Source organism: Alexandromys fortis, unplaced genomic scaffold (assembly GCF_014885135.2).
Source record: "Alexandromys fortis isolate MF-2015 unplaced genomic scaffold, M_Fortis_MF-2015_v1.1 scaffold_46, whole genome shotgun sequence".
Classification (NCBI taxonomy): Eukaryota; Metazoa; Chordata; class Mammalia; order Rodentia; family Cricetidae; genus Alexandromys; species Alexandromys fortis.
The window spans coordinates 400,236-416,114 of NW_026067919.1; the positions used below are offsets into that span (position 1 = coordinate 400,236).

The window sequence follows — 15,879 nt, forward strand, 5'->3', positions numbered from 1 at the left end:
ATGGTGGTGTTGAGCTAAATGAAAACATCGGGAACTAGATTTCATAGCCTCCGCTTCCATTTCGCTAATTATACCCACAAGCTTTCCAGTAGGCCAGAGCCTAAAAATCTGTTTGAAGCTGAGAGGGCCGCGCCACCACCAGCCTCTTCATAATTACGGACTTTGATGACATTACAAAGGCCGTAGCTGTGGCAACCTTTAATATTTTTTGAGAAGAGGGAGTTATTATATTGCTTCTTCATTTGTTCTGGAAACTGGAAGGAAATTGGGATAAATGAGATCCAAATCTCTCTTTCCCCAGTAAACTGATGTACTGGGTCAGTGTGTCCTGCTGTATTTTGAATTTGGTAACATTGTAATTCGTGGGAAAATAGCAGTTAACACAGACCAACAAACACTGTGTGTGTGGTGTTAGCTAGGCCAGCAGGTAGCTTAGGCCAATCCCCCACACCTGCTTTGGTCCTGAGCTCTATTGATTCTCTTGCTTTCACCTCCCAAGCAGGTCCCCTCTCCCCAAAGTGCGGATCAAGTTAGGGAAAACCCTCATATTAAATTTTACTAAGGTGCGACCTTTAAAGACAAGTGTGTGTTTAGAAAATACGATGGAGCCTTCCATTTGAACTTTCTATCTCAAGACAGATACCTTCCAAGCGAATAACCTGAGTTTACCGGAAAAGGAAGGCGGAAGAGCGGAGGAATGACAATGACTTCCGGTCGGCAGTAAACTTCAAACTGAAAAAAACTAAACGGGAGTTCTAGGGATTGGCCCCAACAGTGTGAACTTCTCCCCATTTTGGTTGTGGAGCTGGCAGGGTTTGTGGGCGGTCGGGATCTACTGATTGCTGGGATAGGAATCCCATTTCTGCCGGCTGAGGAAGCGGCACCCACCACAGGACTGATAATATAGTCGGAAGACTCTTATTACGGTTCCCCGCTACCATCAAGTTATTCTTGGTTCTCTTGTGGGGTGACAAGACCGCCCACCGAGACCCCCAAAAAATCTGAGAATTTTCTCCCCTCTCTGGGTGGGTTCTCTCCTTTGGTGGCCCTAAAGGCTTGGACTCTGGAAGGAAGGGCTCAACAGGCAGCGGGATAGCTGGTCTGACGTCACCTCCTTATCTTGGCCTTTTTCTGCACAAGTCCAAGTCTTACCCAACAGGCTCCGCACCTAGCAAGGGCAGAGAGTAAGCGAATCCACAGTCCCATGCCTGTCGGAGCTCCAGGACCAGCAGAAAGCTCCTGCTCCTCTGAATTATAGCTTGCAACCTTTTCGTTTAAGGAGGCTTGGGTAGCATGGGATTCAGATCTCACACCATTTTCTTCCTTTACTTTTTAACTGAGATAGGGTCTCACCATATGACTCTTGCTAGACTGCAACTCGCTATATATACCAGGCTGGCCTCGAACTCAGAGATCTGCCTGCTTGTATCTCCCAAGTGTTAGGATTAAAGGCGTGGACCACCATGCCCAGCCTGTCTTAATGATGAAGCAGGAAGCCAGGCGTGAAAAGAGGATTCAGGGCAGCAGACTGACTGATGAGATGGTGTCACAAGATCTCCGACTGGGGAGGGGGTGGGAAGCTTATCACACTTCCTATTTAACTTAGGTACTTAGACCAAGCCACTTTCTGACAGGATCCTGATCAATCTGAAACCTGAGGTGACCGTACACCTTCATCCAACACCCCAAACCTCAACTTTGTAAAAAGCCGGTAAACCAAATCCTTGTAACCATGGTTAGTAACCATTCAGCGGAATTCCACGCCCCTCCCCCACCCCACTCCAGCTCCCCTCAGGAAGCAGAGCCTATCCTTCTGGCAGGGTTACCCTTCTATTTACAGATCTACAATTGGCTACGAAAGGAATCTGTGCTCGGAAGAATGACCCAGAAACACAATGCGATCCCCGGTTAGACCGGGAAAATTAAGTTGTGTGCTCTCCAGTTATATTGACCGTGGAATCGCAAGGCTTTCCTGTGGCACCCGTAGGGCCAAGGGGCACCTTTAGAAGATGTCGGAACTGTGAAATATCTGGCATATTTCAGTGACTGACGTGGGAACTGCAGCAGAACATTTGAAATGGAGGTTTTCTAGAAACTCCGGAATAGATAATTGTTGTAAGTGCCCTGTAATTTGGAAGGCAAGATTCGACATCAATATCTTGGGAAAGATTTCCGGCCAACGTTTTTCTGATTAACCTTCATCAAAAACTCCCATATCCGAAATAATCTATTTAATTGATAGTTAACTGAATTTATATTAGAACATTTAAAGTATAAAAATGCCATTTAAGGATGAATTTATTGGCACTTACATGTAGCTCAAACTCTGCAGAAGCTTCTTCTCTTCAAGGGCTTCTAAAGCAGCGCTTCTCAACCTCCCTAACACTGTGACCCTTTAATACAGTTCCTCATGTTGTGGTGACCCCCAGCCATAAAATTATTTTCGTTGCTACTTTATAACTGTAATTCTGCTACTGTTGTGACTCATGATGTAAATATCCATGGTTTTAGATGGTCTTAGGCGACCCCTGTGAAAGAGGCCTTTGACTCACACAGGGGTGGAGACCCACAGATTGAGATCCACTGTTTTAAATGGCCACTGCTTATATTGTTAGACCTGGGCCACTTGGAGAAGAGTCTCATGCTTATAATGTTTGAGTTTTCCATTTCCGTCTTTCTCCCTTTCACCAACTTCCCAGCTAAAAGCTCCCCAGCCTTTTTTCCTCGAAAAACTTTTTAAAATGAAAGAATGATAAATCCCTTATGACCAGAACTGATAACCTCCATCATTAATCAAGTGTTTCTTTTTTGGAGCAGAAGTTGATGACCTTGCTGAATGTGTAAACGAGAAAACTAAGACTTTCTGTTTCAGCCATTTTCCTGTTTTAACATCTGGACGGTTAAAAATCCAAAGAGTATTGTTATATTCTTGTGGATTTATTAGAAAAGAAAACCAAAATAGAAACACAAAACCAGGATGCTATTTGCTGGTTCTGGGTGATCCAAAATGAGAAGGCAAACCTCACTCAGATCAGCTGACCCACCAGGAACTAACACTGTGCTAGCTTAGGTAGGAAGAAAAAGAGGTCAGACCCAGTGCTAGAGTTTTCTAGTCTTACTGGATGCCAAATTCAAGCCAGAGCTGCTAATCGGTCCAAAAGAACAGCATGGTTAAGCAGATCCAGGGGTGCCTGCCCACCCCAGGACTTGCTTTTGGGAATTCACTTTTCTGGTAATAAAAATTTAATTACTGTTCTTTTGTTTTCCTGCCCCTAATTTGCAAACCTACCCGTTTATCTGAAAATTGACGAAATTCTATTATCCCTCCTTTTTTTTTCTAGACCGGGAAAGAAAACTTTGTGCACATCTTTTGTTTTCAGAATGACCCTGTGGTGCACCCTCTCTGAGATTTAAGCCCAGTTCTCTCTCTTTCTTCTCTTTTGGGTGGTGTTACTTACCGAGTCATGTGGCTGAGCTGCAGAAAATTATGTCCTAGCTTAGAAAAACAATCGGGCCTTTTCACTGCGATATTTATTCAAAACGCCACTTGGTTCATATGGCGGCTGCCACTCTCCATGGAGTCTGTCTTTCAGAAGGGAACTTTGATTTTGCCACTTTGACCTCGAGTTATAGCTCACTATAGATCCTGCATAAGGCTTTAAATCCGGGTCTCAGGGCTCTACGAGAGGGGCTTTTCTTTCTCCTTAATCACACATGGCTACTATTCGTTTTAAGAATAATTTCTTCTGAATGGGCAAAACCCTATTCCAAAAGGACACTTTTCCCTCCCCTCCTTTGATGTGTTGAAAAGGGAGAGCAGGGGAAATGGGCCAAGGAGTTATCACCCTTGTGATTTCACCGAAAGCAACTATATTTAGTCTGAAAAATATTAAGATTTATCCTGTGCCAGCAGAGCAATTAACGCAGAAAACATCTGGAGTTACCTAAAACCAAGAGAATCCAGGAGGTATCTGAATAGACACTTAGTGACCCGGATGGATGCCTTCCAGGTTTGCCTTCTTTCTGTTATTTACACCACATTCCCTTACTAGCCCCTAATCCTGCTTTCCAGTGTTTATACCAAACAGTCCACAGGCCCTGCTGCAAACCAACAGCTGCCTGGCATATCAATTTTCTGTCTTTAAAATTAAAAGCAAAATAAAGGGAGTATTCTAGCACTTTCCAAAGTTTGGCTCCGGGGAATTCTGATGGGTTTTGAACACAGACACTTAAAAACCTAAGTAGGCTTACAAGGCTGGGGGTAGCTCTGTGGGGATTTTAGTACCAGGGTCCCCTCTCGGCCCCACTGTTTCCTCCTTGTTTGGAGCAAAGTTGATCTGTACCTTTTCCAAACAGCCATTAGGTAAAATGGAAAGCTAACTCCGTGGGATTAACTTATGCAAACGTGGCTCTCATAGGGCTTTCATTTCAAAAGCCCCAACGCTGCACGACACGATACTTACTAGAACTTTTTTTTTTTTTAAAAAGGATGTTTTATTTTTATTTATTCCCAAAAGAAGTAATTTCTGGACCAAAGGAGAGGACTGGTACTCGGTGGCTTGCGAACAGAGCCAGTCTGCAGGGCACGGGCAATATTGACTCTTGACTAGTTCGGCTCCAAGTTGGAGGAGCAGGGGGTTGAAACCCTAGCCGAAAGCCGACCACAATGAACCCTGATTGCTCTGCTTACCAAAATAAGACACTGGAATTCCTGAAACCCTTTTGTCAAATGCCTTTATTTACTTTGTCTAATGCAGGTTTCTTTGATTAGCTAAGCCTCGCTGTTATCAACACTCTTTGCTTATCAGCCTGCCCTGGGCGACTGACACCTTCAGCACCAGCTCTCCCCAGATAAAGTAAATCCCTTGTTTAACTTGTTCAAGAACAAACAAAGCTTTGCCCTCCACTCTGGCAACCCAATAGGCAGGTTAAGGAGGCTAATTGCAATCGGGGAGAATTTCTACAAGTAATTCTGCTCCACGGAATCTCTTTCCAGGGCAGTTCCTCCCTTCTGTTAAAAAATAGTTTTCAGGACAATCCTCTTTAACAGGTCAAAGTTTCCCAATGCCCAGCTCCCCCAACTAGAATGTCTACATTATTTTAATTTCTATTGATAGGAGGGCTCCGAGGACCTGCTATTGGATTGGAAAATATTTTTCAACACTAAGTTTCTTTGCCTTCTCCCAGAAGAAAACAGACAACCAAGAGGAAAGGGTATAGCCAGTAAGGCACTTCCTGGAGCTGTATTCTTTCTGCCTGCAAGTGTTTCTGCAAATGTTAAGTTGGACGGCCAGGCTGTTGGCATCAAAAGATTATTGATTTTCCAGCTACAAACCTGTTGATTTTCTGGCTCAAGAAGCAACTTTCTTTCTTTCTTTCTTTCTTTCTTTCTTTCTTTCTTTCTTTCTTTCTTTCTTTCTTCTCTCTCTCTTTCTCTCTTTCTGAAGAAGTTTCAGAGAGGTCAGCTGACATGTGGTCACTGCCCCCTACTCTACTTGCCTTTTTGCCTCTCTTTAGACAAGCCACCGCGTTGTTAGGAAAACTCAATTTCTTCTAGTTAAACTTTGACCTCTCTGAAAACAAAGATTTAAAATGTCATTTTCAGGCTAATGCTCCAATGAATTGTCAAATCAAGTACTAAAAACATTTTGATAGATAGATGAGCCATTTATCTAAATCACTGTCAGGGTGGGGTGGCGTCCTGCAGGCTCCCACCGTAGTGGGCCCTAGGTAGGATTTCCCAGGACTCCCGGTCGTTTCTCAGGCCTGAAGCTGAGCTACTGTTGACCGATGGAGCCGAGGCACCGTGTCAGCATCAGATAACCAAATAGTCAATATTGTTTTTTAAAATGAGGCTACCTCATTTAGATTTCTTTTCCTGTAACTGAAGTCCAGACTCCTGGCTGAATGGTAAGATGCGGAAAGAATGAAAGGCCAGCCCAAGGGGTGTTGGTGGCCACGAGTTCCCTAGCAAAACAGCAACTTCTTAGACCAACAAAGTGACTCGGAAAGGTGGCAGTGGGGTCAATGCTAAGACATATTGCCTTTGCTCAGCGAAGGGAATGAGGGGGGGGGGCAGCATCCTCGCCATCCTGCCCTGTGCATTATGAACTCTGGGAGCAACCGCCTTCGCAAGGTTGCGCTCCTTGAAGGGACGATGTCATATTTTAATTACTTATGTACCGCTGGAATACCCAGGTGTTACTGGGCTTGTGGCTAATTCCAGCCAAGTTTAATGCACCCCCTGCACCCATTCAACACAAATTGCATGGTGTGTCAGGTTGCGCTACTTGAAGAATGTTTCAAAGTCTTGTGGTCACCTTCTATTTCCCCCCTTCTCTCCAAACATATTTTAAAAACTATTTTCAAGAGAGAATGGGGCGGTAAAGGAGAGCAGGGGCACAGGAGGCGCTTCTAGGGAAGAAAACCTCCGAGAGGGAATTTCAACAGAGATGGAATCCGTATGCATGCCAGCCGATCACACCCTTCAGCCTTAAATCATTAAACCCTTTGTCTTGCCACCATTGCACTTTATTCCAGTGTCTTTATTGCATGCAAGAGAGACATTTTTTTTTCTTGGTAGAAGAAAGAAAAAAAATAATAAACCTACATTGAGCAGTGTGCCGGTGCTGCCATTCGGCCTGGGTGAATCCACTGAGGCAGGCTTTGAGAGCCTTTTCCTGCAGCATGCAGGAGGACGGGCTCGCGGTGTAGAAATCCAGGATCTGCCCGGGACTCACTGACAGAACATCCATACAGTCAAACATGATCTCTCCGCACCGCGCTCTGCAAAAGTGCTTATCCTCTAGGTGTGGAGGCGAGCGGCACAGAAAAGTCCACGAACTCCATCAAACTCTGCCCCTTTTTTGGCACGTAGGCTGTTGGTCTTTTTCCCAGCCCCGAATCATGAATTATGACAGACAAGCCAGCTAAAAGCCTGTAATTGATCCAAATGATCATTTACCATTTTCCAGGCTCGCTCGGCCGATCCAGCCGGGGCGGGGGTTCCCGCACCGATCCCAAGTTCTCCCTTCCAGGCGACGCCCGCGCAGACCTCCGGGAGCGCGCGGGTCCTACCCCGCCGGTGCCCAGACGCGCCCTGCCGGGGTGGCTCGCGTCCTCGGCATCCCAGTCCTGCGGCCGCGGCGCAGGGGAACTCTGGTCCCCCCCTTTGGCAAAGAATAGACCCTCCTGCCTCCGAGCAGCTCACTTCCTACCACTTCTGTCACACGGAATGAAAGATTGAATTGCCTAATATATGCGAGTGAACTTTCGGTGAACCCTTCCCGGGCTGCTAACCTTCAAATGACCCAACCAGTCTGACATCACCAACTCCCAGGATTCTCACAGCGCTTAAAAACTCCCAGCAGCCCTGCAAGAGCCGGCAGCCAGCGAGGCCGCGGCCAGCCGCGCGGTGCTCCCCATGGCTCAGCGTGCAAACAATGCCAGGAGCGCAGGGAGGAGCGGGAGCGCGGCTGAGGTTTGCTCCTTTTCATCTGCCGGCCCTGGCGGGGAGACCCTCACCCCAGCCCACCTCTGAAATCCCTCCCTGATCCGCTGTGCCTGGCAAAGCCTGTAAAAGCACTCGGCAAGCCTCGATCTGCAGATCAGGGGCCCCGCCACCCCTCTCAGAAGGAAGCCTCGTGGTCCGGGAAACTTTCCATTCCGTGTAGTCTTTTTCTTTCTTCTTTTCTTTCTTCTTCTTCTTCTTCTCTCTTTGTTTGTTTGTTTATATTTTAACCCCCCCCCTTCCCAGTCTTGCAGGCGATAACTAAAGGGATTGCTCTGTCTCCGGTGGGTGGTGGGTGGGTGGGTGGGTGGGTCCGGGGGGAGGGGGAGCGGAAGGGGGAACACCTTCCAGGATCTACTTCAGTTTTAAAATACTCTGCAGGCTGAAACACCTGGAGCAGTTACAGATTAGTTACTCCAACAGCCTTCCTCCCCTCTCCTTTTTCTTCTGTTTTGCTTTCTTCTCCCTCGCTGTTCACCTCCCGCGAATCTCTTTCTCAGAAACTCAGGGGGAAAAGTGAGAGTTGGGAGACCAAGTGTGTGTGTGCGTGTGCGTGTGTGTGTGTGTGAGTTTTAGATTCGGGTTTACTGGTTGGAGAAAACACAGTAGCTCTATCACTGGCTGTCTGTGTTGAGGCAAACACTGGTTTTCTCTAGGACTCGGTTTTCTCCTCTGTAGAATGGACCTGTGTAACAGCATCCGCAGGACGAAAGCACTACCTTTCTCAGGAAATACATAAAAGGAATATCAACTGTGTCTTGGCCTCCTGTTTCTAGCTGTAGGACTTTTACCAGGGACACCTAGACCTGACCCGGCCACTGGGTTTCGAGGTGGACATACCTATGCTCCCCCTGAGCCCATCCTAATGTGAATGGCTTGCTGTTCCCACAGTCCATGCACGGGGAGTGTGCTGGTAGCCTCTCCTTTAAGCACATGCTCCCACACATAATTAAATGCATATTTTGAAAACCGGGTTAAGAATGAGTTTTTTATATATAGATATATTTATGAAAGCTAAACTCTGCTCAGACCACCCCTGCCCAATCTCGCCTGTTTTTTTTTTTTAAACAATTTTCAGATAAAAGGATTTCTTCTTTCTTTCTTAAACTGCTTACACTGACTCAGCCCGGAGGAAGGAACAGTTTTTCAGCTGTTCTCACAGCCCAGAGGCAACTGGTATAGACCCAGCCAGGCAGCCAGGGCTTTCAAAGGGAAGGCACCTGCAGCCAGCTTCCAGCTTTGCCTGATGGATGCAAGGCATTGGGTGGATTCCTCCTTCCTCCTCTGGCTCCCTAGTAATTCTCCCACAGAAGGCTGGCAAGGTGTTGGACAGGGAAACCCGGGCTTTGTTCCTCCTTTCTGGGCAGTGCCAGGAAGGATACACTCAGGGAGTCTGTCGGGACACCCACCTTTGCTGAAACACTGCTCTGACTATTCCTGATACAGCCTGGGAACGTGCACCCCACTCCGTCCTGGAGGCAGAGTCCCCACAAGAAGTATGCTACACCTGTAGCTCAGGAGGCTCAGCTTCTGCCACTGCAAAGTTTGGAGTGCTGCAAGATCTCACTGAAAGTGTAGGCTATTTCTCGCTCCTTTAGGTAACCATCTATTTTGCAACGGGGTTTTATTATTAGAAACTCTTCACCTACAAAGAAAACACACATCCTAAGGAATTTATAAAACCAACACTTAATGCAACACCATTGAGCAATTGTAAAGATACAAAACACTGGGTTATGTGTGAGAGTCTGCTTGATCCGAGACACTCATTGCCCTGAATGCTTCCTTAAGATCACCAGTTCCCTGGAAACAGAGTCACTCACCCTGGGTACCGGAGGAAAAGGTGTGGACAGGGGGAGAGGAAGCAGCCAAATTGCAGTAAAATATAAGTTAGAAGTGAGAAAGCTCAGCATCATGGCAGACGCATGAGTCAGGTGCCCTCTTACAGGAGGCGGCTGTGCTTCCCAAAGTGCAGGGAGCCACTGGTCACAGCCAAGAGAGGATGAGGCACTGGGAAATGAGTCCCCAATTCTGTTCACTGACAGCCCTATCTAGGAAGGGAGGCACCATTCCCAAATGCCTTCTGCCAAAGTACAATGCACAATGCCCTCCCCACCCCTCCCGCGAGCGTACGTGCCTGCATGTGAGTGCGTGTGTGTCTGTTGCTAAAGCTCCTTCCCTTTGGGAGACCTAAGCAATGTTTAAACCTTCTCCAATAACTAAGGCTCCAAGGACAAACAGAGGCACATTTCTGCTAAAGTTCACCCTGGGGAACTTTGAGCTTCTCGGGCTTCCTTACAGAGCATAGGTGAGCTGACTGGGTGCTCCTCCCCCACCATGCCTGTCCTGGAAAACCTGTGCTCAGCAGAGGTGAGGGCTTCCTCATAGCTTCAGAGATGGTGTCCACGGCCCTGTAGGCCTTAGCCCTATCCCAGGCCCCATAAACAATTAAGGCAGAGTTGCGCACAACAGGTGGTAAGGAGGAAGGTCTGGAACCTGGAGCCCAGCACTCCATGGGGGGGAGTATTGACAGTCAACAAGCCCAGCTAGGATTATCCTTTTGCAGAAGGGTAGAGCTGAAACCCCTCCCCCAAGATGGCAGCTGCTTGGATGCGAGGGAAGCCTCTCCTTGTCTATGGGGGTGTGGTGTGTGCCTATGACTGGGGAATTTCTTTCTTTGCACAAGGATAATTTAAATTTACAATCACCTTGAGATTCTTTTAATTGTAGGGAAATGAACTTGATCAGTATTTAAATCTTTGTGGATGGGATATTATGGGTTCCTTATAATGCAATGGGACTCACTAGTCAATTAATCATTTCTCATCCTGGATTAATTATACTGGTAGCGCGGATTGAGGCAATTAGTACCTGCTAATTCACGGAGCTGACTCACAACTTGGCCACGCTTCTTACCATTTCTTTGTCAGTAAATCCCGTTCTTACACCGTTTGGAAACCTGATTCTTCCTCCGAAGCCTTCCAAAGGACCAAGGAAAGCACCAAGAGTAAACAATGATTCTTTAAATATATATTCACGACGGTCACGATTAACGAACGGGGTAGAAGGTAAAAACCAAGCTAATTTCTCCATGGTGAAGTGTAAAGGATTGCCACTCACTTTAAATCTGACTTAAATAGTCAGAAGGAATCTTTCCAAATATCCCCTTGTGGGCACCTGTTTTAGCATGGGCCACCTTTCCTGTTTTCTTTGTGTTTGATCAATGGTTTAATAAAAGTTTTTCCAGTGAACAACCAGACAACACACAAAAACCAAAAAAAAAAAAAAAAGCAGAAGTTTGAGAGCAAAATTCACTTTGAGAATCCCTGTGTGTTTGTCCATGTGACACCGCACATTTGAAAACCATAATCATAAAACAGGAATTTATAGCCAGGGTTCAGGGTCTACATCTGTTTCTCTGGTTTGGAAGCTGCAATTACCCACTGGACAATCCTGAGCGAAACGCCATGAATCACCCTCGGCAAACATGTCGGAGCCAGAGAGTTTCCTGAAGAAAGGACCTGTGTCTGAATGCACACAGCCAGGCTTGCTCTCTGCAGTTCCCTCTAGTCCCCTGTGAAGGCTAAGCTCCTTGAGGTGCAAAGGCAGCCATGTGGGCCCCGGCATGCAAACCACCACAGACCCTGGAGCAGAATGCATTGTTTGAAAAAGACAACGCATTTAGCTTTTCTGTGATTTTTGTTTTTATTTAATTCCTTTTCCTGTTAGGGGGTTGGGTACATGGCACTGTTGGAATACTTGCCCTGGATTTGATCCCCAGTATCGCATAATAGGTAATCATGAACCCCTGGAATCTCAGCTCTTCAGAGGTAGAGGCAGGAGATCAGGAGTTCAAACCCATCCTCAGCTTCAAACTGACTCGGTGGTCAGCTTGGGATACATGAGACTCTCTTCCCCAAACAAAGCCAGACATTGCTTTCCTATTAGCCCTCCAACTCCTCTTTGGCTGTTGCTGTTTCAATGTAGTTCTGAGGGACCAGAACACACTGGGACTGGGTTACAGCTTAGTGGTATAGGCTTGGCTCGTACCCTTGGACTCAACACACAGTCGTGAAGAAGAAGAAAAGGCGAATATTGAGGATCTCTGTGCCTCTCAGCTGAAGCTGAGGCAGGGGTGTGGCTAGCAGGGTGTTAACCCCAGGCCTTTCCAGGGCTTGCCCTACCAGCCTTGCTAGTTTCCAGGGGCTGGGCTTTGCCTGGCAGCTTGCTGAAGCCTCTCTGTCTGGCCTGTGCTCTCTGAACACCTGCTGAGGCACTACAGTTGCAAAGAGTGTGTTTGCAGGCCTGTTAAATGGAAACTTAGTCACAGAACCTGGTGGACTAGGATTGGCCCATGGCTTATCTGTGCCCTGGATTCTCAGTATTTCAAGACTTTATTAAACTCCACACCACCTTGCCTCCATTGGCATAAGGTAGAGGAATTCACAGGTGGATCGTCTGTGCCTGTGCTTTGTTTTTTCTTTGGCAGGGCTGGGAATGAACCCCCAAGGCCTGACGTGCCTGTAAAGCACCACCGAGTCATATCTTAAACCCACATCTCATGCGTGCTAGGCAAGCACTCGACCTCTGACCCGTACTCCAGCCCAATCCTGTGGTTTTGCTCACACCCTCCTTTCCCTTCCTCTTTGACAGCATTTTCCAGTTTCAACGTGTTCGCCCCATGCATCATGTGGCATTTATTTTGTCCTTCCTCCAGAGTGTTTCACGGTGCTTTACCCGGGATCAGCTTTCTGTCTTGTCTCACCTTGTCTCCCTTCTCCTTTTCTCTCAGTTCCCTCTGTGAGGAGGGAACGCCCGCTGCTTCTCCACCTTTAAAACCTACCCCACAGCTGAGCACACCGGCATGGCCTGTAACCCACGTGCCCTGAAAGCTGAGGCAGGAAGATTGGGAAGTTGAGGCTCTGCTGGGCTACGATACAAGACCTTGTATTAAAAGCCAACCCATCAAACAAAAAAGCCAAATGATAACAAGCATCCCAGAGGCCCGGTTCTTTCCTGTCCACCAGTCCTGCTTTCTAGCTCACGTTTTCACTCACACCCCACAGGATGGCAGGATTAGTGAACAAAGTTAGGAAATAGTGCAGTTGGCGCAAGCACAGCCACCTATGGTCTTACCCGTGCATAGCTTGCTTACACTCTTTCCATATTACTCCACTTGATTTTATTTGGGGGAGGCACATGCATCTCATCTCAGTGTTTCCAGTGAGCTAAAGTGAGACAAGCCACCTATACAGGTGAATGACCAGAAGCACAGCCAGACTCTTTCCAAGGTCTCTTGGGGATGAAGTGTGACATTTCAGGATCAAGGTCAGTAATAAAGACTACCTTCGGCTGCTGCCTCCCCTTCTTGCTCAGCAGGCGTCTTCAGAGATCATAATATGCATGACCCAAGCAGCCCTTGGTCCTTAAACTGCGCTGTTTAATTCAAGTGAAACAATTAAACACCCAGTTCCTCCGTCACATAGAGGCCTGTCATGTGCTCAAAAGTTACGGCTAGTGGCTGCCGTGTTAACGGAATGGTGCAGATGGAAGACATCACCGTTCCAAGTTCTGCCAGCATTGGATAGCGGTTAAAGAGGCAGGCACTTAGTTTAGCCTGGGTGAAACTTAGCTTTGCCACTTGCTTGCTGTCTAACTCCATACCACCTTAACTCTCTCTCCTCTCCAATGCAGACTGAAGGAACGCACCTCAGAGGGCGGTGGCACAGAAACCAATGATGTCATATAACTTAGAACATTGAGATAGAGTACAACTTCGAAAATGCCTGTGTGGGTTCTGCCAGGAGAAAGTAGGGCCAGGACCACACTGCCTGCCCCTACCCAGAGTGTGTGGCATAGAATTTTGTCAGAGTAGATGTTTCCACCAGGTGCTTAGGTCTGTGAGAGCAGGGAGCATTTCCAGGAGTTTCTGTAGATGCCCACTTAATTTAGTATATTCTGTTCTGAGGCAGTCTTTCTGAATGGAGTCTCTAACTTGTGGAGTCTCACCTTAACCCTGCTCAGTTTCTGTAGTAGGAGCTGTGTTCCTGCCCAGCTCCCGCACAGCTAGCTTTATACCCAAAATAACAACACACAAATTGTATTCTTTTAGACACTGCTTGGCCCACTAGCTCTAGCCTCTTACTGGCTAACTCTCACATCTTGCTTAACCCATTTTTATTAATGTGTGTAGCACCACGAGGTGGTGGCTTACCGGGAAGATTCTAACCTGTGTCCATCTTGGAGAGGAGAGCTATTGTGTCTGCCTCACTTCCCTTCTTCCCAGCATCCTGTTCTGTCTACTCCGCCTACCTAATTTCCTGTCCTATCAAAGGCCAAGGCAGTCTCTTTATTAACCAATGAAAGTAACACATAGAAAAGAAGACCCACCAATATCAAGTTTCACTGTGGTGCAAGCCAGAAGCATCCAGTGGAAACTATACTAGTAATGTTGAATTTTGATCTTTTCGTGGTCACCAACATGCACTAAGATACTTTCCTGAGACCCGTCTTTTCTATGCAACCCAAGCTGGCCTGAGCTAATAATCCTTCTGCCTCTTCCTTCCTAATGCTGGGATGACAGGTGGATGCCCTGTGTTGGCTTGGCAACACACTCTCTACCTCCGCAGGGCAGAAGTGGCATGTCGCAGCTCCCCATTTGCTACAGATCCCCAGGGAAACAAATGACCCTCTCCTTGTGTTTCCTTGCTAAGCTGTGATGACAGGGAGGTGGGCTGTATGAAGTATGTTATTGATACACTGTGTTTTCAGCTTATGAAATGTTCAGCAGGAGAGAGCCTTGCTGAAATCAAGGAAGACCTGCGTTATATGATCCTTTCTGCTGATAGCACAGATCTAAGTCAGGATGGCAATGAGATATTTTAGAGTCCCCTAGACTTCTGGGAGAGGCAGGAACCAGATCACACAGCTTGCTGTTTTCTGCAGAAGGTGCATTAAGTCTCGGAAATGTAACACCGGTTACAGTTAACTAAGAGGCAACGATATTACATAGGATGGAAGATTAACATCATTTTCCTCTCTCATTTCTCTATCCATTCATCAATTATCCACACAGTCCACTTACTCATTGATCTCACCTCATCCATCTTTTCATTCATTTGTTTGATTGTGATGACTGTTCTTGGTTTTAACTACAGAACTGTTCTTGGAATTAACTAAAACACGTGTGGCTGGGTTCACTTGTGAGGGGATTTTTTTTTTCCCTAAGCCTAAGACACAAAGGATTTCTCTTGAACTCTGCTGGGGACAGGGGTGAAAAAAGTGCAAACCCTTCAGACAAGGGTACAGAGGAAATGAAGTTTCAATTCTTTCTAGTGTTTGACACAGAAAAGGGCAAACAAAAAAATCTCAAGGTGACAGAGTGGGAACCTTCAGGATGTCAGGTAGAAATTCCCGAGGAAGTTCTGTTGGAGAAATGAGGATATGTGGAGTCAGGTTGCACACATACGGGGAATGTTAGCACAGAACACATCCTTCTGAAGAGAAGTGTTTTCTCTCTTTGTCCACACTATAGGGTAGAAAGCAACCTTCCTTACCTACCCCAGGCTAGAGCTTGGAAACCTCTCCAGAGGGTAGGGCTAGGCTTCTAAAGTTAGCTTGGAGGCTGTGGGAGCTTGAATAAGAACAGCCCTCATGAGGACATAGTGAGTTAGGTGGATAGAATCAAGATTCAGGCAGCGCCTTCAAGTCCAGTGCTTGATCGAGTTTGACTTTGGGTTTCCATTTCCTCTTTCAGAATTCAGTTACAGCAACAAATCCCCTGAGGGAAACAGCCTCCACCAAAAGTATTGATAGCTTGGGCACATGTCCTAGTGCAGTATCTTAGCATTCAAAAGGCCAGAGGAAGCAAGACCTCCTGTTCACTTTGCTCCCAGAAGCAGGCCTTATAAGCCTTGTTTGAGAGATACCTTCTCTGTACCCGGAAGGAGAGAACTGAAGATAGAGGGGTAAAGAGAAGGATCTGGATGAACAGGCTCCACAGAGTTCCTCTAGACCAGCCCCAGCAGAGCAGATGCCATGGGACATGATTCACACTCGGCCCGCTCTCTTCTACCAGCAGGGAGACACAAAGCCTCTGCTGCCTCTTTGCGGCTTCACCTTTGCAGACGCTCATACCGCACTCAGCTGACAATAAGTACATGTTTTTACTGGAAACTGCTGCTTCGCCATCCTCAACCATGCAAGACCCTGCGTGGATCCCACAGAAGGGAACAGTGGCCACTCAACAGTGCGAGACCCTGCGTGGATCCCACAGAAGGGAACAGTGGCCACTCAACAGGGTGAGTCTTTATGTGGATCCCACAGATGGGAACGGTGGTCAGGAGAGGGCAACGCCTCAGGCGGCAAGA

The 15,879-nt window shown here is 47.0% G+C and overlaps 1 protein-coding gene across 3 annotated transcripts in view; it reads right to left on the minus strand.

Annotated features, from left to right (window-relative positions):
* The window catches only part of Rarb (retinoic acid receptor beta), a 629,041-nt gene that overhangs the window by 132,754 nt on the left and 480,408 nt on the right, over positions 1-15,879 (minus strand). Inside the window, exon 1 of one of the 3 annotated variants that reach the window (XM_050140563.1) lies at positions 6,611-7,289. The exons of 1 other annotated variant lie outside the window; for it this stretch is intronic. In XM_050140563.1, coding sequence (XP_049996520.1) covers positions 6,611-6,767 — 157 coding nt within the window. In that variant the 5' untranslated portion in view covers positions 6,768-7,289. Of the gene's footprint in view, positions 1-6,610; positions 7,290-15,879 lie in introns of those variants that run through there. One more of the 3 variants, XM_050140565.1, reaches the window with a different exon arrangement.